The sequence below is a fragment of the Exophiala xenobiotica genome (genome assembly GCF_000835505.1).
Source record: "Exophiala xenobiotica strain CBS 118157 unplaced genomic scaffold supercont1.6, whole genome shotgun sequence".
NCBI classification, from domain to species: Eukaryota; Fungi; Ascomycota; class Eurotiomycetes; order Chaetothyriales; family Herpotrichiellaceae; genus Exophiala; species Exophiala xenobiotica.
Window position 1 is genome coordinate 212,603 of NW_013562489.1, and position 20,580 is coordinate 233,182.

General features: G+C 51.8%; 7 protein-coding genes across 7 annotated transcripts; 6 read left to right on the forward strand and 1 right to left on the reverse strand.

The window, feature by feature from the left end:
- Nucleotides 1-2,312: 2,312 nt before the first annotated feature.
- PV05_09367 (uncharacterized protein) lies at nucleotides 2,313-5,030 on the forward strand (the record flags this gene model as incomplete). Its single annotated transcript, XM_013455698.1, has 1 exon — nucleotides 2,313-5,030. The coding sequence occupies one exon, from the start codon at nucleotides 2,313-2,315 to the stop codon at nucleotides 5,028-5,030; it is 2,718 nt and encodes a 905-aa protein (XP_013311152.1).
- Nucleotides 5,031-5,814: 784 nt separating this feature from the next.
- On the forward strand, nucleotides 5,815-7,994 carry PV05_09368 (uncharacterized protein). The gene is made up of 5 exons (XM_013455699.1): nucleotides 5,815-6,236; nucleotides 6,290-6,687; nucleotides 6,744-7,333; nucleotides 7,385-7,517; nucleotides 7,608-7,994. Exons 1-5 carry the CDS (start codon nucleotides 6,003-6,005, stop codon nucleotides 7,924-7,926), a joined length of 1,674 nt encoding a protein of 557 aa, XP_013311153.1. The 5' UTR covers nucleotides 5,815-6,002; the 3' UTR covers nucleotides 7,927-7,994.
- A 1,198-nt stretch (nucleotides 7,995-9,192) lies between these two features.
- PV05_09369 (uncharacterized protein) lies at nucleotides 9,193-9,825 on the forward strand (the record flags this gene model as incomplete). Its single annotated transcript, XM_013455700.1, has 2 exons — nucleotides 9,193-9,447; nucleotides 9,505-9,825. 2 exons carry the CDS (start codon nucleotides 9,193-9,195, stop codon nucleotides 9,823-9,825), a joined length of 576 nt encoding a protein of 191 aa, XP_013311154.1.
- A 1,121-nt stretch (nucleotides 9,826-10,946) lies between these two features.
- Nucleotides 10,947-11,501, forward strand: PV05_09370 (uncharacterized protein; the record flags this gene model as incomplete). The annotated part of the gene is made up of 1 exon (XM_013455701.1): nucleotides 10,947-11,501. The coding sequence occupies one exon, from the start codon at nucleotides 10,947-10,949 to the stop codon at nucleotides 11,499-11,501; it is 555 nt and encodes a 184-aa protein (XP_013311155.1).
- A 1,041-nt stretch (nucleotides 11,502-12,542) lies between these two features.
- Nucleotides 12,543-13,824, forward strand: PV05_09371 (uncharacterized protein). The gene is made up of 2 exons (XM_013455702.1): nucleotides 12,543-13,747; nucleotides 13,802-13,824. Exon 1 carries the CDS (start codon nucleotides 13,156-13,158, stop codon nucleotides 13,513-13,515), a length of 360 nt encoding a protein of 119 aa, XP_013311156.1. The 5' UTR covers nucleotides 12,543-13,155; the 3' UTR covers nucleotides 13,516-13,747; nucleotides 13,802-13,824.
- A 1,592-nt stretch (nucleotides 13,825-15,416) lies between these two features.
- PV05_09372 (uncharacterized protein) lies at nucleotides 15,417-19,288 on the reverse strand. Its single transcript, XM_013455703.1, has 3 exons — nucleotides 18,801-19,288; nucleotides 18,016-18,751; nucleotides 15,417-17,948 (listed from the first exon to the last, which is right to left on the reverse strand). The coding sequence occupies exons 2-3, from the start codon at nucleotides 18,668-18,670 to the stop codon at nucleotides 16,414-16,416; spliced, it is 2,190 nt and encodes a 729-aa protein (XP_013311157.1). The 5' UTR covers nucleotides 18,671-18,751; nucleotides 18,801-19,288; the 3' UTR covers nucleotides 15,417-16,413.
- A 146-nt stretch (nucleotides 19,289-19,434) lies between these two features.
- Nucleotides 19,435-20,328, forward strand: PV05_09373 (ubiquitin-40S ribosomal protein S27a). The gene is made up of 3 exons (XM_013455704.1): nucleotides 19,435-19,566; nucleotides 19,686-19,788; nucleotides 19,843-20,328. Exons 2-3 carry the CDS (start codon nucleotides 19,695-19,697, stop codon nucleotides 20,211-20,213), a joined length of 465 nt encoding a protein of 154 aa, XP_013311158.1. The 5' UTR covers nucleotides 19,435-19,566; nucleotides 19,686-19,694; the 3' UTR covers nucleotides 20,214-20,328.
- Nucleotides 20,329-20,580: the final 252 nt, after the last annotated feature.

Genomic DNA, 20,580 nt, shown 5'->3' on the forward strand with positions numbered 1-20,580 from the left:
GGTGCGTTGTGGCTACAAGCACCCCGAAGAGAAGCAACCCCCTGGTGACAGCCAGCACTCGACAGCAGCTTCGTTGCGTATGGGAGAGTCCACTAGCATTGACCTGGCATGTGCTGCTCCTGCAAGACCCGGTTCGTCGAGGTGAAGGGGTGGTACTATCTGCACCCATCTGCACCCTTCTCAGCCTATACGGGGTGAGAAAGGTCCCTCCAGGTAATGAGAAAGCCGACCAGGATTGTGATGCACTCTCCTCCTGGGGGATTCAGTGGCTTCTGCCGATCGGTGCCTGCTAAGTGGCGAGACTTCTGCCTGCCTGGCGCTAGTCCCGGCTCGCAACCAAAGAAGAAGGTTCAGGAGAGGCATCGTGCCGGGGCAAAGGTGTTCGGGAGCGGATGGGTCAAATAGTTGTCACCTCTTAGTCTGCATATTTCGCCTCCGACAGGCTTCTTTTGATATCCTGGGAGTCTGTGGTGCGTCCCAGGCATTTCGTATCGTGGAAATCTGGACGAGACTTGACCAAAGAAGATGCTCTTCATTGTCACGCGATTTCCGCACGCCGCCAACTCGTCCACACTCCTGAAAATGCCCTATGGCTGCTTGTGGCTTGCGCCGGTGAGCCTTTGAGCCGCATGAACCAGGATGGCCGGCATAAGATCGGGTGATGAGGAGACAGCCGGACTGCGAGACTCGAGGGAAGACAGATTTATGGCTCCACGACAAGTATGTCCATTCCATATAAATGCAAGGTCCTACAGCATACTCTGACCGCCATCGGATAACATGCATATTCTTTCTTCGGCAATTCGCAAATGTTGCCTGGCCGGAAATGGTGGTCAACGAAAAGGCACTGGAGTAGGTAAGTACCCTGCAGGAAACCCTTCTAAGCCGTCGGCCTCATGCAGCGCTGAGCTGCTTTGGCTCACCGCCTGTCTTTCCTCGCAGAAGCTGACATGCTATTGATGGCAACAAAACTTGCAACAAGGACAAGAGTGTCCACATACTCGGCATACTGCAGGTGCTTTCAGCAGTTGAACGGTAAAAAATTCTCGTCCAAAAAAACCTAGTCTTCTGGACCAAACCTGCTGTTGGTTGTCACCTCAATCTTGAGCTGCTGTCAAACACGAGCTGCAACGCATCTTTCAGTTAATGTAAGTCGCGGTACCTTGAGGTTTAGAATCAATGGCCGACCGCACGATATCTTCCTAGCGCAATAATGGCTGCAGTACTCCGGGTTGTGAAGCCTCACGAGCGGCTGGTCTGATTTATTTCAGCCGCAAACCTTTTCGCCCGAGACGCCATCAGCGATCGGCTGATGGATAAAACACAGAGTATGCTCTTTGAGATCGAACCCAAGATGTCCACGAAGAAGGAGCCAGTGACGGACGAGGCTTGCTGGGGAATCAGTGACTTCTCCTTGTGATGCTGGTTCTCGGCACCAAGCCGCTTCGCCGATCAAGAAGTGCCATTAATATTGGCCTCAGAAAAGCAATGTGATCTCTGCCTCAACCACGGCTCATTGGCAGTGCCACCCGTCCATCTGCTTCCTTCTGGAAGATGCGGGTAGATTGTCCACCTCCTTCACAGCTTGACCTCAAGTGATGGACTTGTTGTCTTGAGACTAGACTGTTTCGAGCTGACCATTCAGTTTGGACAACTTTTCCCGGCCCTACAAAGTACCCCTCTTTCTTGTTTTTCCTCGATCGGAAGAGGTCGGCAACCTGAGGAGGAGAGACTGTCGATATGTGCCTTTTGCTGGTAAGGCCCATCATCTCGATATGCACAATGATCCCTTTTCCCCGCGTTTGTGTTGCTCGTTGCGGGGTCAAGAGCCATTGAGGATAGAGGCCATGCGGACGAACTGGCGAGTCTCCGTACGGGCCATGAAAAATGGCATGGTCTGACCCTGGGATACTACGGATGTCCTCTTATCATCAAGTACTCTTCTTGACCTCTGGGACGATATCTTTCTGGACCGTACTGTAATGAGTAGATTCATACTGCAAGACCTGTTCGCCATCGAGTTCTAACGGAGAAGGAAATATTTGCAGCAGTTTTGTACGTCTCTAACCCGGCACAAGCACAGTGTCCTTGAGAGCCCTGGTAGGTGCCTGGCCGTCCAAAGGACGTGGCGTTCCCTTTCGGTCAGACCGTGCTTTTGACCGGCTCGCGGGAGGTGAGCGGACAAGCCGGTAAGATCGATGGCGGATTATCTAGGACTTGTCATGGGCATGACCGACAAATGTGTCAGTGTACTTCACCTCCGAAGCCAGAGCGGTCATCCCCACTTCAAGTCACCTTGTTGTCTTTCCACAATGGAACAGCGAAATGTCGTGATCAAGAGGGCTCGTCGCAAACAGCACAGCAGCTGTGATCAATGTCGGAAAGCCAAGCGCGCTTGCGATGCTGCTCATCGAGTGGAGGCGCCCGTTGTAGGTGCAGTGAAGTTGCAGCCTTCATATATGAAGCCTGCGGAACAGCGAGAGAGGCTGCGAAGTTCTGCATCGAAATGCTCCAACTGCCAGAAGACGGGCCGAGATTGCACGTTTGAATGGCTCGAAGATGTCCTGCCAAAGGCGACCAATGCCAGTAAGAAAAGACAGCAGCAATACGACAGCATTGAACCGCCACAGCAACGGACAATATCGCAAACCAGTCCTCCTCAACTGACACAGGCTCCGACTGTCCGGAGTACACCAGGCTTCTCGGGATCGAATCCACAAATACAGACTTGGGATTTCAATCCGAATCTCGATGATCCTGGGATAGATTCCTGGGTCGAGGTTCCGGACATCCTCGGCCACGGAGACAGTCAGGTGGCTCAAGGAGAAAGTCCACTCCATGACCGAGAGCAGCCTGCTTCGGTCCCGGTATGGTGGACAGATAACATGCTCGCCGAGGATTCGATCAGCGGCATCCACATTCCTTATGAGACTGCCCAAGATCTCGAAGATTTCGACCTCGACTTCTCGCAAGCCGACACAGGTCTCAACAATGCGAGATCTTGCGGACCCGAGAGCGAGAGTACACTCTTTGGATTTGCTGACTGGGACGGAGCATCAGGTTCCAACTTCTTGTACGGCCAAGCTTCACCTTTGTTACTGCACAGGGACGACTTAGCATCGGGCACCAACCGGTGGTTGCTGGCACAAAATTGGTTGCGAGTGTATCACGACAGCTTCGAGAACGCTCTGTCGTGTTGGCTGACGGAGAGGAATTGCCCCTACACTCTTTCGAAGCCCTCCGGCACCAATCACATGTCATCGAACGGCGGCTCCGGCGTATGGGGGACCCAGTGGTCGAACAGAATATACACAAGAGTGTGTAACCTGGATCGTTTCATGAATGATATCCCTGGGAAAAGTTTGAGTAAAACAGAGAATTCCGTCGCCGGAAAAGCATTGCACGCTGCGGTTATGGCATTCGGAGTTCAGTGGGCCCAGGCTGGTGCCAGGGGTAATATGCGAGACCTTGCCTCATCAGCAGCCTCGATGTCAAGTATGCATGAGGAAATGAATTTTCCATCTGCTGATGGGTTTGGAAGATCTGTTCAAGAAATGCTGTGGAACCAGGCGCGGCAAGCATTGCAAAACGCTGCGGGTGTTCAGTCCTACCGAGTGGCATTTGCGAACATCATCTTCTCACTGACTCAGCGGCCGCTCAACTTCGAAGACTGGGCGCACGACTTGAGCAGATCGGGATTCAATGAAGACGGCGCAGCCCGTGATATCCAAAGCGAGCTGACAACGCTGCCAGAAGAAGGGGAGGCTCTGACCAAGTGGCAGAAACTGCAAGACATCCTGAATGCAGACGGTCCTCCAATCTTTCTGGAAGCAGCGTCGAGACAATTGATATCTTCTCGCTGGAAATGGGAACAATCCGAGCGCCAGCAGACCAAACGAGCCAAGCTTCTGCGTCCCCATGGGCATTTCGGTCTAGAGCAAGCGCCGGCTCGCAGGCTCGTCCCGAGTCGTGAACATCGCGAGACCTTCAAACTTCTGTCCTGGCTTGCCATCATGTTCGACACCATATCCGCGGCGATGCTACAACGTCCTTTGGTCGTGTCGGACGAGGACAGTAGCATTGACACATCCGATCCATGGGACGTATCTGACGACGCATGTATCCAGGATTGGAGTGGCAGATTCGACTACTCCGCCGAGGCTCTTGACTTAGATGGATGGGAACCTGTTTCACCGGACGTGGGACATCATAAAACATTGTCAAGAGATCTGTGGGGGACGTTGTTTCTTGACAAAGAGTGTCCTCAAAGTCTGCAAGCTCAGAGTCAAGATCAGTGGCATTTCGATTTGGAGGAGGCCGCAGCAATCCTGTGCGACGCGGCGCCAGTCAAGGTCCTCCTCTTCCGCAAGGTGGGCCGAATCCAGAAATTGATGTCCAGACGGGTTGCTGGCGACGCACTTGAATCTGCGCTAGAAGACACACTCGGGGTATATGCTTATTGGAACAGATCATACGGGAAATTTATTTCCCAATGCATCGCCAATCACCACGAGCTGCCACCCCGGATCCAATCTTGGTACATCGTTTTGGCCGGACATTGGCATCTAGGAGCCATGTTGCTTGCTGATGTTGTCGAGGAAATGGATGGTGCTGGCCTAAGTCAAGCCTTCCAGCGACATGTACGACGGGTAACGGATTTTTCCAACGACATGAGGAGGAAGAATGCAACCACTGTTTCCGAGTTGTGTCGATGTTCCCTGCATGGTCCAAGTCTGTCATTTCCCAGAGCACGAGAGTTCACCTACCCGGTCAACCAAGTTGCCTTGTTGTCAGAGCCATGGACCGTTGTACTCATTCAATCATTCAGCAGAGCGGGCTATGTCTTTGTCAGTCAATTAGATTCCTCCAACGAATGGCGGGACAGGACCTCGTCGATCTCCGATGATACGAAGTATCTGGCCAGGAGGCGATGCAGCTACTGTATTGAGGGACTACTCAATCTGGCGAACAAGTCGGATATGGCATATCTGGCGGCGCAGTTCTTGAGAAAATGTCTGCGAGACGCGTAACGCAAGGCCTGACAGCTTTCACCCCTGAGAGAAAAGTATTCATCATTGCAGGTCCAAGAATAGCTCCAATATAAAGGTAGTTGAGAATGCCATTGCGAGCTTTGGAAGCAACTACGAAACAACTATGGATATCGAGCAAGTGAAGCTCCTTTTCATGATGTCCTCGAGCGTGTCTACAAGGCGGGAAGGATCGATTGTTGTGGTAAATGCAGTCCGCAGTAGTACATCGACCCATACCACCGCCTGCCGCATTCTTGGCATTTCTCAGTAGGCCTCGTGAACGTCGTATCTATCACAGAAAGTCGACTTCGCTTCATTCAATCTCCTGCCTCGGCATCAACCTACACTCATCTATGTCACACGGATCTCTTGATAAGATCCGTAATGTAGCGACATGTTTCCAAATCGCCGCTAGCCACATCGATCTCTGTAACCGCGTCTACTCCTACGACGAATGGCTTTAGGGACATTGCACTCCCTTCTCCAGTGACACTCCGCACGGAGGAAAGAACTGCAAAGGTAAGAGAGAGATCGCAAGTGATTCGTTGCAAGTTACGGGCATTGTCGCTGTTGTCGTCGTTGTTGCATGGCGGTTCCGCATGTGAAGCGGAGAAATAGGAGGAGAGAGGGGAAGACACATCCTTGTCCCTTGTATGGCAGCAAGCTGTGAGCACAAGGGTGCGGGATGTCTTGCTTAGCTTGCAAACAGGGGCTCTCACAGGCCGTTGGCAAACTGATGATGCTAGCTGTTGCGGAGAAGCACGTCGGTGCACAGCTCACAACTCTGGCGGATCCGTGTGCTGAGCTGATCCGCAAATCGAGATGACAAGGTGGGGATATTGTTCAGTGCCTCGAAGCACGATGTCACTACCGATGCCGTATAAATGGTTTCGAGAGCTTTTGTTGTCTCCGCGGGGAATAGTGGTCTGAAACAGTACTTACCGTGCAGCAAAGTCAAGCTAGCTATTCACAATGCCTCATATCACCACCGAGCTTCGAGATTATGGACGCAGGAGATCCAAGACCGGTCCCTATGCGGACAATCTCGAGGTGGATGCCCTTGTCGTTGGTGGTGGTTTTGGAGGAGTCTTCTGCTTCTACGAATTGAGGAAGGCGGGCTTCAAGACTGTCATCTACGAAGCCGGCAACGATCTTGGAGGAACATGGCGTTGGAACTGTTACCCTGGCGCAATGGTCGACTCCGAGGTTCGTTATCCGTGAATCTATGGTCATAGAGTGACCTAATGACATGATACAAGATCCCAGAATATCAACTGTCCATCCCAGAGACATACAAGGACTGGACCTGGCCATCCAACTATCCGACTTACGAAGACCTCAGAGCATATTTCGATCACTGCGACAAAGTCTTGGACATCAAAAGTCATACGGCGTTCGATAGTGTTGTCGTCGAATCCCAGTTCAACACTGACGAAGGCCGCTGGCACGTCAAGACTGCCGATGGACGTACTACCAAGACCAAATATCTCGTTATCGCTGCTGGGTTTGCTGCCAAACGCTATGTTCCCGATGAATTCATTGGCATCGACAATTTCCAAGGCATCTGCCATCACTCCTCGTTCTGGCCCGATCTCAACATCGATGTTTCAGACAAGAAGTGCTGTGTGATTGGAACGGGTGCAAGTGGTGTGCAAATGTACTTACCCAAATCTCCAATCCAGGAATATTGTCTCAAGAATTAACTCATTCTAGTGTTCAAAAATGGGGTCCTAACGTGAGAAGCTTGAAAGTCTTTCAGCGTACCCCGAATCTCGCCGTGCCAATGAGAAAACGGGCTCTCACAGCCGAAGAGCAGAATGAGCTCAAGCCAATGTACCCGGAGCTCTTCAGCCTCCGCGAAAAATGCTTTGGTGGATTTCTGTACACCTTCTCCGAAAAGGGTACTTTTGAGGATACTCCTGCCGAACGTGAAGCCTTCTACAAAAAGCTCTGGGCAGATGGTGGGTTCCGCTTCTGGCTCGGAAACTATAAGGACTACCTCTTTGACGCGAAGGCCAACCGTGAGGCCTACAACTTCTGGGCCAAAAATGTCCGTTACAGGGTGGGTGATGCCAAAACTCGAGATCTCCTCGCACCTTTGGAGCCACCGCACCCATTCGGCGTCAAGCGTCCTTGTCTCGAACTCAACTACTATGAGCAATTCAATCGTGAGAATGTTGAGCTGGTCGACATCAAGAACAATCCCATTTCGCAGTTCACGGAAAAAGGAATCAAATTGAAAGATGGCACCGAACACGAATTTGATGTCATTTGCATTGCCACTGGTTTTGATATCGTGACAGGTAGTTATGTGCGCAACAGTCGAGCTTCGTGAGCTGACATGTGCCTTCTAGGTGGGATGACAGCAATGGGATTGCGCAACATCAACAGCACCTTGCTTCAAGACGAGTGGAAGAAGGCTGCCTACACGTACCTTGGTACAACCATCAGCGGCTATCCCAATATGTTCCATCTCTACGGACCTCAGTAAGTATACTCTGGCACAACAGCCCTATTCCCTCATATCCTGCATGTTGTGGTTCTGTCGGTATGAGCATACTAGCTGACGCATTGTAGGGGACCAACACTGCTGAGCAATGGCCCAACAACAGTCGAGGTTCAAGGTCGATGGATTGTTGATGCCATCAAGCAGGTTGAACGCCAAGGTCTGAAGTACATCAATCCCACGGCCGAGGCCCAGGCGGCCTACAAAAAGAAGATCAACGCATTGTCTGATATCAGCCTGTTCCCAACCACCAAGTCTACGTACATGGGTGGCAGTAAGCCCGACAAGGCTTTCGAACAGACCAACTGGGCTGGGGGAATACCTGCGTACCATGCAGAGATTAGGGCCACCCTTCCCGATTTCGTGGGATTTGAAAAGGTCAAGAAGTGAGAGCAATATCTACGGTGGTCTCGAGGTGAGATCGAGCTGCTGGTGAGCCAGATTGAATAGCAACGCGTCGTATGTATTCATTCGTTCAGTGTTTCCCATTGCGCATGACGTGAAGCCAACTTTGGCAATATTGATTTGCTTGGCGATTACAACTTGCAGGGACCGTCGTTAGCTGTGTTCCTCACGGCCAGCAGCAAGGACAATTTCCGACCTGGTATGATCGAGCACATCATGGTAAACGTTGTGATCGGGTATTGGCATGGGTGGGGTCATGCAAAGTGACCCGTGGTGCCCGTGTCCCCGAATAGAAGATTCCATCTTTCTGATGGAGAAGGCTTGACAGGCACGATACTGTGGTACACATTCGGTCGACGTGGGGGCCCAGCTTGTACGGTGGGCATGCTGCGTCAGGAATGACGACTGAGTACAGTGCCGTGGGTGCCCAGCATGTGTTTTCTTTGAAATGCACGTTCGAACCTCATCATGACAGCCTCGTCCGCGGAACGACTCAGCCACAATTTTGGGTCTGAATGGCCACCGAGATCGTCATATATCTCTTGACCTGAGTGGTCCACGACGATGGAGCCAGTGCACGGTCGACTGACTGAGTTAGTGGGATCTCATGCTGGCAGATTGGCGAAGCGGAGTTGACTAGTTGACAGATGATCGACGGAATTTCCAAGGCCAAATTCCCATATTCGGGGTCGATCTGGAGGTCTTCCAAGACGACGACAAGTCCTGAAGAATCTGGATCGACCTGCATTCGGCTACTGCCATCATCTGCCTAGACTCGATGCATCTTCTTGATCTTCCTTGTCCCGCTCCAATGACATCGTGGGCCTTGGCAATGCTCCCAGGAAGTATCACGGGATGACTCCGCCTCCGCCAATTCTGACTATTGGACATCCCAAGCCTTGTCTGCTCTCATACCTACGGTAGGTACCTATGGATGGAAGGGAGCTAATTGAACAACACTTTACGGAACAAGCTGTACCCGCGAGATGTCTCAGAATATTTGGAATTTGCTCAACAACATCATGGGCGGGCCGCATTGGGCTCCTGGGGAAGGTGAAGCTTCATACTGTGTACCTCGTAGGCTTCCGCGTCAAGGTATAAATAATGGCAAGGGCCGTCGCATGGAGGGGTGAATTTCTCTTCATCCATCAAGTCCCAAATCGAGCCCAATAAAAGATTAGTTTCTTCAAAGCCAGAAAAATATCACGAACTACTCACGGAAAAGCGCCTTGACGACCCCTTTTTTCGACAATGAAGGCTACTCTCTTCGCTTCCGCTGCGGCAGCGACGTTGGTTGGACTCGTGTCGTCGAGCCCAATTGATGCCCGAGGCGAGAAGTGGACTGCCTGGAAGGAGAACAAATCGCCCTTCCACTTTACTTCGGTATATCACGTCGTTGCCACACCCGACCAGGTAGTCAATGGCACCACTCCGACTCCCGGCGAACCTGGTGCGATCGGGTACTACAACTACGGCATAAACAGCGAGTTGGACGTCATCTGCTATGTTAGTTTCGCCTCTCTCAATTCCTGGAAAGTTCTCACATGCTAACAATAAACCCAGAACATCACCCTGAAAGGAGTTACTGGTGGTTACCAATCCGCTGCAAAGACTGCGACTCATATCCACGAGGCTGCCAAAGGCGCGAGCGGTCCTCCAAGGATCGCCTTCCCCAACCCACTACCAATTAGCGACGATCCCTCCGTCGTTCGCCGATCTGTTGGTTGTTTGACTGGGCCTTTCGAAACTGGTATCTTGTCGAACGGAGTGGACACTGGTGCAGGCTTCATGGTCAAGGAGATTGAGGAGAACCCCGCCGGTTTCTTCACTGACGCGCACACGATGAAATATGTCCCTGGTGTGGTCAGAGGACAATTAGCTTGATGGAATGTTTTCTGTCTTGTTCGCTGCAAATGGGTATCTGGTCAGTAATGGGGCTGGACACAGAGAAAGCCAGCTTGGTGCATTTTGCATCGGAGAGCTATTGCTATTTTTCATGTCGTACATGTTCTTAGTTAATACACAATGACAAAAGCATCACCATCGATGGAGCCAGGGATACTGCCGTCCATTTGGGATCAAGAAAGATATATTCGTAGCCAGTAACGCTTGCCATGCAGTCCTGTAGCCTTGATAAAGCAGCTTTGGAACGAGGTGAGCTCTGGAGAAGTCTGGCCTAGGTTGGCTTTCGAGATCATTGCTAATGTCCGGAGTGTCCTTGCTCGACAACACCGGGCCGTGCGGAAAGCATACTAGTATAACATTTGTACGATGAATGATGCTCTGTTCGAGAGGTTTTCGTACTTGTGGGATGTTTGCATCTACATTAACGCGTCTTCTCTAACTTGTCCAGTCAGACACAAATCTGACGAGCGGCCATATCAAATTCCACGGTGATTGTTGGCAAACTAATAATTAATCATATTTGTCAGACGATAAAACTATCTCCCAAGCTTTCCATCATCATCATACGATTGTGATGTCCATCATCGGCCTGCTCCGGCCGCGTCGAAATGTCGCAGCATATTTATTATCTCTTCGTGCTGCGCCTTCTACAAACTGCTCTCTCTACAATTCCTTCTGCTTCTATCATCCGCAATCATGTCGTCCCCGATTACCTGTCACGTCCTTAACACGCTCTCTGGTACTCCTGCCGCCGGCCTCAAAGCGACCTTAACTCTACTACAGCAGAACTCGCTGTACTCATCAGCAGAGAGCTTCACCGCTATAACCAATAATGATGGGCGCGTAAAAGAATGGAACCCTGCGCCATCTACCGGAAAGACTCTGGTGGAGGTTATGGATTGGCTTGGTCCTGGCGAACGCATACCCTGGAGCATTAAATTCGAGGTTGGCCCGTGGTATGAGAGCCAGAATGTGGAGAGCTTCTGGCCAGAGGTCGAGGTCAAATTCTACGTCAAAAAGGGAGAAAGACATTACCATGTGCCTGTTCTGGTCGGGCCGTGGACTTACACAACCTATCGAGGATCGTGAGGTGGTCACAAATGCCGTCGCCAATTGCTTTGGAGGAGTGGATAAGGTCACCGGTCGAATGCAATGTCATCAGCTACGACTCTCCGTTGGAGGATACACCGCTGGACTCGACTGCAGGTTCTCATTCGCGTCACTATGCTGCCAGGAACTGCGCCCAAAATGCCTATTCGATGCTCTTCATTGAAGCCACGACAACACATCCAAGCTTTTCCAATTCCTCCTTACGATGGCCCTGTCGGCACGAGCGGGTCCGCCCGGTTTCAAATCAGCCTCGCGACTCCGACCCCCATCATGCCATCATTCATCATAAGCTTCTGGATACAGTTCCAAACCCGGCCCCCATATCGCAAAGTACGAACGAGTGTATGGGCAACCTTCCATTTGCAATTTTCTATGCTCAAGAGCTACTATCACCGGCGCGCCACCATTTGACACGCCAACCCAACGGTCTTAGGTATATCAAGCCTGGCTCAAGCATCTTGAGCTTGATGTGCTGTCCCACGATGGTTGTGCGCTGCTTTTGGCACAACCTGATCAGCTTCAAATGGTTTGAGTATATCCGTTGAATAGCATTACGCGCTTTCCCATCATCAAGCGTGCCTTGTCACCGAAATCGATGGTATGGTGCATACGATGTCGAAGAGTAGGACGAATTGCTTCGTCGACCAGGGACGGTCACCACGATGGGCTCGTTGATGTCAGGCTCAGCCGGGTCTGTGCTTGCAACCGGTTTCCCGGACATGCGGATCGTCTGCTGCTTTTCGTATTCCCTGGACTGTCGCTTGAGGTCGTCGATTTGCTCCTGGGAATGTTCAGCTTTCTCTCACCGGGAAGGGAAATTGATGTATACCTTTGTCAATTCCCGCCCGTTAATGAGGTAGCCTTCGCGACCCTGGTGGCGATGAGTGTCTGCACATCGGAGAGAGGGAAGTTGCCTTCATACGTGGTAGGAGTAAGGTCTCACTGTAGCAGAAGGCCCCAGGTGGTACTGGATATGTCGAAGTACAATATGTCGAGAAAGTCCATATCCTGGAAGCCAGTAGTCATGGATTGCAGTGTCGGATTGAGGCATCTTCGTTCGAGGAGTGCTATACAGCAGTCACGAAACGTATGAAGCAAAGAGGAGGATGAAGAAGAAGAAGAAGAAGAAGAAGACGCCTTGCTATTCTCAGTAGGCTCAACTTTGCTGCTTGATGTTTCTTGTTTGAGTTTCTTGTTCTGCTCTGAGTAGAGAAGAAGGCGTTCTAATGCGAGCAGCCTCAAGGATGATATAAGGCTCTCAGGAGAGGAGCGGTCGTGGACTGGGAGCTGCTGGTAGGCCAATGACGAGTGGCTCAGAAACGGACAGGGTCAAGCACGATTCTACTCGTACTCAACATGAAAGAATGATACAGGCGCTGCCATGTGCGAGTTACTGTCATCCCACCAATGAATTGCCCTGTCGTTGGCTAGGTGGTTGGTAGGAATGTAGATGGCATCAAATGGTGTCTCTCAGCTTCCGGGCGTCGACGTCAAGGAGCCAATCAGAAGCCAGACTTATATCGAGGCGATCTCCTCCATCCGCCTCACTTTGTTCCCATCCTAGCTTCATCTCCTTCCCATCCTCCACTTGCCGCTCAGCATCGAGTCCGCTCGATCCACATGGTGCAAGCACCTCTGCACTGCTTAGATGCAGGCAGTCTACGAAGTACGAGCTACAAAACGCGGAAAGCTACGGTACTGCTGCACACGTGGCTCACGACCCTTTCAAAATGACAGTGATGGCCGGCCTGAGTGGCAATAAAGCTCATCAGACCAGCTGCTGTCTTTGCTTTGATCAGCGTACACATTATTACACTTGCTCACCAACTCCTCTGAATCCCACCTAGCGATCGCCACTGCAAGGAATACCTTTAGAAACGCGGGGCGAGCCAGCATACAACCCACTACTGCACTGCAGCGTCAAGGGACCGAGATTCGACAGTCTTCGTGTCTTCTGCACCGTTCAATGCCATGCCAACCGACGTCAACCTATGGCAAGGATCATCCACACCGCTCAGTTTGGAGCAAATCCAGGCGTAACGCCGGCTGTCTTTCTTCGGTCTTCAGAGCTTCCGTCGTCTCCTGTCTGCACACGTGGATAATGAGACACGGCCCTCCTTCCCCCTTCAATAATATCGTTGACGTTGGTGGCTGAGCCCTAATGCTGTACCACCAATTCGGTCGAAATGTCTCCTGATTATGCCGAGTTGGCCAACAGAATCCGGATTTTGCGGATTGCTGAATTCTCCAAAGCCAGTCAATTATTGCAGCGGGCTGCATTTCGCCGTCTTCTGTCAACCAGCGACCTGTACGCGAGTAATCAATGCAAAGAACGGCTGCCCTCGGTCGAAGCACCTCCTCTGCGCCAAGAGTGCGATGATGGTATTCTCCTGTCTCAGACTGGTGTCAGACTCGTACCCATTTCCCATCTTCTTGCACACCATCTCTTCAGGTGTGAGGACTGTCAGGGCCCATTGCCATCATGGTCAAGAAGAAATGGTCCTTGAGCTGGACCTACTAACACTAGGGCCCGAGTCGGCTAACGACGGTTCATTCTGAATACTGCTCGAGGTCTGAGTGCCCAAGGTATCGACACGATCATCTCCCTGTCCGTCACTCCGTACAGCTAGAGGATCTGTGGCTTTCGCTGGGTGACGATCATCACTAGGGCAGCCCTGTCATTTTTGATCTGCGGACCAATCACACCTCGCAAGGCTGTGCGATAATCCCTTAGGCTCCTGGCTGATATTCCAAGTTAGCTCGGCTTAAAGTGGACAAACACCACGGTATGGTATGGACAGACCCTTGCCCTCGGTACTCGAGTCGAAACCTGATCCAACAATAGTGTCGACCTCCATAGCTGCCGAACCTTGACACTTCAGGGCATGCAATCGGGGAAGGATCCATCCTGCACCAGCCTGTTTCTTTCACTCATACGGGCGATACCCTTCCGGGAGGTAGCATGACGTTGCATTACTGTACTAACCTCTGTATTCAGTACTCTGGAGACAATCCAGGTCGATACAGACTCGTGCCGTATGGCTAGTGGGCATCGATCGGCGTTCGTCTCAACCAGACTGACGGAGCGTGATCAAGATTGCAACATTAACCGCATCTATCCGCTCGCCGTACCCGATCGTGCACTTTCATGCCGATGGTTATCCCGCAAGCTGTCCTGTAACTGACGCTCCGCCCCCACCTGGGTTCTGGGAACTATTCTCCGGGCGTGGCTTTATGAACACAAATTGAATGGGACTCCTCTAAACGACAGCCTAATCCCTCCTTGCCTCACTTTTAAGTGATCAGCGCTGGTTTCTTGAAGCACCTCCACGAGGAGACATTGCGAGGGCGTCTTTGTCAACAGTGACCCGAGATCAGGATACCCGTCCTTGGTCCGTGGAAGCTCTCATTCTTCAAACACGCAGGCCCAATCATTACAGCCTTCAAGCAAGTAGCGTGGAAGGGCCTTAGCGAAGTTACCATAACGAACTAGGAGTGTGCATTAGGAAAGCGCAAAGCTCAACTCAAGAACATACCAGACGTCCGGCTCACTGCCCACGGCCAGCGACTTGCTCATGATCAATCATAAATCCAGAATCACTGCGGGAGATCCGGTATGATTGAATGATTGTCCAGGCTCCTCGGGATCTAGTCTCATCGACGCTCTCTACGGCAGGCTTGTTTTATTGCCAGAAGCTTCCCAGCCTATTTATTCCACCCGAAGGACCTAATCGATCTCGGGCTTCGGAGCAGGACCCCTCTCCATCCTCTACACCAGACGCTCATACTATACCAACTATTGGCGTTCTAGCACTGGGAGTCACATGCGTTGTACGGTAGCACCTGCCATCTGTATCGATGCTCGCCTCATGGCTTGACGAGTTTGAGTCTGGAACGTGCAAGAATGAGGAATATGGACTCCGCAACGCTCTATCTGTCACGGATCATATGCCCGTCTGGAGCCTCACTATCTGGTCCTATCGGCGCTCTGGGAAGCATGGCTGCGTCCGCGTCTTCATCATCGCCCCTGGAATGCCTCGCACTATTTCACGGAGGTCTGTCAACCTTTCGATCGACGTCGCCCACCTTGACGAGACCTGCCTCACTTTGTGGCAGCCGACACTTCCCAGAGCGCGGAGACGCTGCCCACCACCACCAGCATGATCCCTGGCCTTCTTGCAGTGGACAATTGCGCCCACTGCTATGGCCAAACACAGCCGTGCCTTATGCCTAGCGATTAACTTGGTCCATGTGCAGGGTAAAGGATGATGGCATCATCTCCGCCAGAGTACATGCGACCCCAGGAAGCTATCACACCTTGCCTTGAGGCAAATGAACGACCGGTTTCAACTATCGACCATCGCAGATCATCGTAGAATTGCAAATACATCTGAGACAGTGCACGTACAAATTTCGAAGCAGGGCCTGACCCGGAGAAGGACATCGTCAAGGACGGAACACAATTGAGAAGCGTGGCATTCGTATTGGTGATAGTGACTTTACTAACTGAGCCAGACCCCTGGCTGTCCATCCACCTTGCCGTGTTGCATTCCCTCATAACAAAAAGATTGGCCAAACCAGGCGTTCTCGATACAAGGGTCGAACCTCATGCTGGCTGCTGACATTGCGGCGGTGCCATCCATATCCTTGGATGCTCCCGGTGCCTCGTCCCTCCTGTCGCGGGGTTTCTTTTTGCCTCACTTTGCGACGCAGACGAAGACGTAGACGCCATGCGAGGCAAGATCGACCCCAGCAGATCCTGCAACCATTCCTTTCCCCGGGCTCCGGTGACGCCAACGCTTTGCTCAGCAAGAAAAAGACGGAGACTGCATGAATGAATGAAAGGTGTTTCTGGGCCGATGCAGTCTCCAAAATGAATGTACAAGTCCAGCCCCCGGAACCGCCTGGTTCAAAAAGAGAAGAAACGCACACAAGAAGCACGCAACAAAAGAAGGAAGGCATATGACATGATAAAAACACATTCCCATATCAGAGGCAAAGGGGGCGTAGGCCGAGCGCGAGCCCAGTCGTCCCTGGCCCTAGCCCTAGCCCTCGTTCAAGCCCAGCCGAGCCGACCCCCTTATGTTCTTCGTTTTCAAGCAAAGCAAGCAAGCAATCAGTTCAATGAGTCAACCCATCCATTCCCGTTAGGCCTTCGTTCCCATGAAAACGCTGAATCTCCATAAGCCCAATCCCTGATGAAAACTCCAGTGTTTTCGCCTCATCAACAAGTCGTTCGTTTCTCATCCTTTGCCTAGAATACAGTACATTGTGTTGTTTGGTTGGCGCATTTCAACCTGACGGGTCCCATCCCATATCTTCGTTGTTATTGACAAACCCCTCGCAGATCGCCTCGTTGCGTTCCTCCGTGTCGACGCAAGCATTGTTCATTGCACATTTACATCACTCTGGTCAAAACATGGAGAAGTCCCAGAATACAGAACCCGGTTCCATTCTCTAGATGGAAAAGAAGTCCTGCACCGAGGAAGAATCCATGCCCATCTCCATGCTGCCGTAGTCGAGGAACGTGTCGAAGTCATTTCGGTCGGAGTCGAGCTTGCTGGGCATCTGAGAAGACTGGGACATCAGGGTTGACGAGGAGCCATCGTTGGGCAGGTCGGAAAAGTCAAAGGCCACGACGTCCGCGGCGGGCGAAGAGCTGGAATGCGACAGACTGGGTAGACTCTGGCCGGAGTAGCCGTTGACAGCGCTCATGACGGAAAGACTGGGGTCCATGGCCGGCAAGTCCGGGAGCATGCGTGTCACGTCGTGTCCGCGCTGGTGCATCTCGGCCGGTGTCAACTCGCGGTACGATGGGCTGGGCTTGGTGCCGGTCGAGTAGCCTGGGCTGGCGGGAGGCGTGAAGGAGAATGCGTCTGGGGCAAAGCTGATCATCTGGTCCATGCTGACGAGGGGTGGGTTGGATAGGCCGAAGAGCGGCATACCACCTTCGAACGGCGATGTACCGCGGATGCTCAGGTTGTCCATGTTCTCGGTCGGCGGGGAACCCCAGCTCGACATGGAGCAGCTGGAGGCGGAGGACGTGTATGGGTCGTTGAAGCCTTCGCTGTTGGCGGCATTGGCATTTTGTCGTGTGCGCTGCGCCTTGTCGAGACGTTCGTCCATCTCGGGGCGGTGCTTGCGTGGTCGGCCGCGCTTGACGATTTTCTTGACCGTGCCTTCGAATGCACCGATGCACATGCCGCGCTGGCGGTGTCGGGTCAAGGCGTCGTGACGGGCGAAGGAGTTGCCGCAGGCACATGGGTATGGCTTGTTGCCGGTGTGGATCTTGGCGTGGCGTTTGAGGTCATGACCGCGGACGAAGCATTTACCGCAGTGGTCGCAGCGGAACTGGCGGTCGCCAAGGTGTGTCTGGACATGTGACTTGATGTTCTCCTTGCGGCCGAAGCGTTTGTTGCAGTCGTCGAATTTGCAGATCCATCTGTTGTCAACCGGGTCCGGGCCCTCGATGTATTGTGCAATGTCGTCGAGAGTGACGTTGGTCTCTTCAATCGAGGCTTGAATGCCAGGTTCGAGGTTCAGATCGGAGATGGACATTCGGCGAGGCGAGAGGGCTGGTCGGCCTGGTGACGCGCTGCTACTCTGGTCTCGTCCTTGAGTCAGGATCGGAGTCAAGATGGGAGCAGGTCTCTCCGTGAGCTGTGGCATGTGAGATGTGCCCTCGTCAGCCGGCATAGCAGGTGACATGACTGGTTTCGATTTGTTTGGATCTGAATGTTGCTGCAGTCTGGGACTTGGAACGTGTCTTCGAGAGCTCGGAGTGGGCAGCTCGGCGACTTCGAATGAGGTGGCGATCGGGGTGGTGATGAAGTCAGCCTTGAACTCCTCGTTCTCGATGATGCCTTGCAAGGACCGGCCTCTTGTCATCGGAATGGGATAAGGTGATTGTAAAGCCGGTGATGCTTGGAGAGATCGTGAATATTGTGCGGCTGGGGTGTGTTGGCTGAAGGGAGGTGTGAGAGGAAATTGTGCTAGATTTGATGTCAGCGCGTGGCAGAAAAGAACCAACCGCGGATCCGCGGATCTGTAGGAGCTCACCAGTCTGGATTTGATGTGAAGGTGTGTGAGGTCGTAATTGAGTCTGCACGCGCAGATCTGGTTGCGACATTCTTCTCGCGTCGAAGGACATGCCGCTGCTTTGTTGAGAATGGACGCTGCGAGCATCGTGGAGGTACTGAGGAGTGTTTTCGTCCATGATCCCCATGCCTGGCATTCCATTCTGCATGGACATGTACATGTCGGAGAAGAATTGTGGTGAATGGGAATAGTCCATGCCGTTGGGATTCTGGTGCATGAACGCATTCATTGACATGTTTTCAAATGGCGTTCCAGGCATTGAGCCTGAAGAACCCGAATAGATACCACAATCTGGAGAGATTGGCATATCCATATTGAGTTGTAATTGCTGGCCCGGTCTTCTTGCAATTTTTTGCTGCTGCGCTTCCCGCAAAATCTGTTGTCCGTGGATTGATCCTAGGTTAGTCATACTTACCGTACTGCCGTGTTGTTGTTGTTGTCTTCGTATGGGGCTTCGTTGTTGATCGAACGATTGTCCCCGTCTGTGAAGTGATTGTCGTTGTGGCGGCATACTGGTGCTGACCTTCATGGCTTCAAAGGCTACAATAGGAGTCGAGTTCTGTCTCCGATGCATTGCCTGTCGGTGGTGAAGAGATGAAGGTGGATTGGACATCATCTTAGGCGAGATGAGTTCGAAATAGTATCTTGTCGAAGGGTTTGTCGTTGTTCCGGTATTGGTTCCTTCTATGGTTCGAGACTGCACCTGTCAGTCTTCCTCTCATCTTGGTATATACTGCTCCTCTCACCTCACGCAGCGCTATGGCTGCGGACCGGGCAGCGGTCTTGCTTCTTTATGCTTCCACCAGTCGCAGGCGGCTGCTTGCGACTTTCTGTTATTCAGAAGGGGCCCTCTCGGGCAGTAGAGATTGTTTGGTTCAGGACTGCCTGAGAGGCTTCTTCGCTTGTCTTTGTGTAGGTCTCTTGTCTTTCGACGGTGTGGGAAGTGGTTTTTGAAGGGGAGGTTTAGGAGTGTATGGAGAGATGGAAGAGTCTAGGTGTTGACAGCAAGGTGCAAAAGTCTACTAGTAACTCCGGCTCGCTGTCCAGTGTCCATGGCGATGATGACGAACCGGTCGCGGTGTAAACACGACATGGTTCGATGGTTGTCGTAGCAACCTTTCTAAACTAAGCGCTCACTTCACCACTTACAGTTTGAAACAAGGACAGGTGTCTGCGATAAGAAAATGGTCTGACTTTTCATGGAAAAGTCGTCCTCATCATGAATTGGTACGCGAATGAATGATTGCGGTTTCCCTGCACTGCAAATGTGGCGTCCCTCTCTGTAAACATGGTCAGATTTCTGTAGAGCTTACAAGACATCCAAGCTTGGAGCTTGCTCGCTTGGTCAAGTCCGAGTCACGTGGTTAGATTAGATAAGATGGCAAACCCTTTGCCAAGCCTTTCCACACATCGAATTTCATCTTCAAACTGCGGCTCAACTTCGTTCTTGTTCTTTTTGGCTTATCAAGCACTTCTGCATACAAAAGATTGAGGAAGACATATTCTGTCTAGGTGAGTCTGCACATTCTCTCTTGCTTCTTATCGCACTTTCATCATTCCCTCCGCACAACCTTCAGGAGCTTTTGCGCATTGATCCGACCAAAAGCCAGGAACTGACGGTTTTCTTTCAGATCTTCAATATGCAGATCTTCGTCAAGACCCTCACGGGTAAGACTATCACCCTCGAGGTGGAGTCTTCGGATACCATTGACAATGTCAAGTCCAAGATTCAAGGTGCGTCGAGTTGGAACGGCTGATGGTCGATGGCGAAACTAATCATTCTTGTAGACAAGGAAGGAATTCCTCCTGACCAACAACGTCTGATCTTCGCCGGCAAGCAACTCGAAGATGGCCGCACTCTTTCCGACTACAACATTCAGAAGGAGTCGACCCTCCACCTCGTCCTCCGACTCCGTGGTGGTGCCAAGAAGCGCAAGAAGAAGGTTTACACCACTCCCAAGAAGATCAAGCACAAGCGCAAGAAGACCAAGTTGGCTGTTCTCAAATACTACAAGGTCGATGGTGATGGCAAGATCGAGCGACTTCGACGCGAATGCCCGACCAAGGAGTGTGGTGCTGGTGTTTTCATGGCTGCCATGCACAACCGACAATACTGCGGTCGCTGCCACTTGACCTACGTTTTTGACGAGACCAAGTAGGCTAGAACAGATGGAAGCCAGGGGAACGAAATGGTGGAACCAAGCAGACAATTACGAGATCAGACGAACGGCCAAATAGCTAGGCAAAGCAAAATCTGAATCGGGATTCATTACATTATCTGTTCGCAGTCACGTTATTCGTACCCACTTGTCGCTGCTTTCGCTCTCTTTTGATGTTTCCTACCATACTTGAGTATATCGCATGCCTTTGGAGGATTCTCTAATCCATTGACAAGTTCATCTTTGTGATTTCCAATTTTCCCGTATGAGTAGATATCCTGCCCCGCCAAAATCCAGCCTCGAGGCCAGTCGGCCAATAGGAGCCCGAGTTCTCTCCGCATATCGATTGTTTACTTCTCACACTACG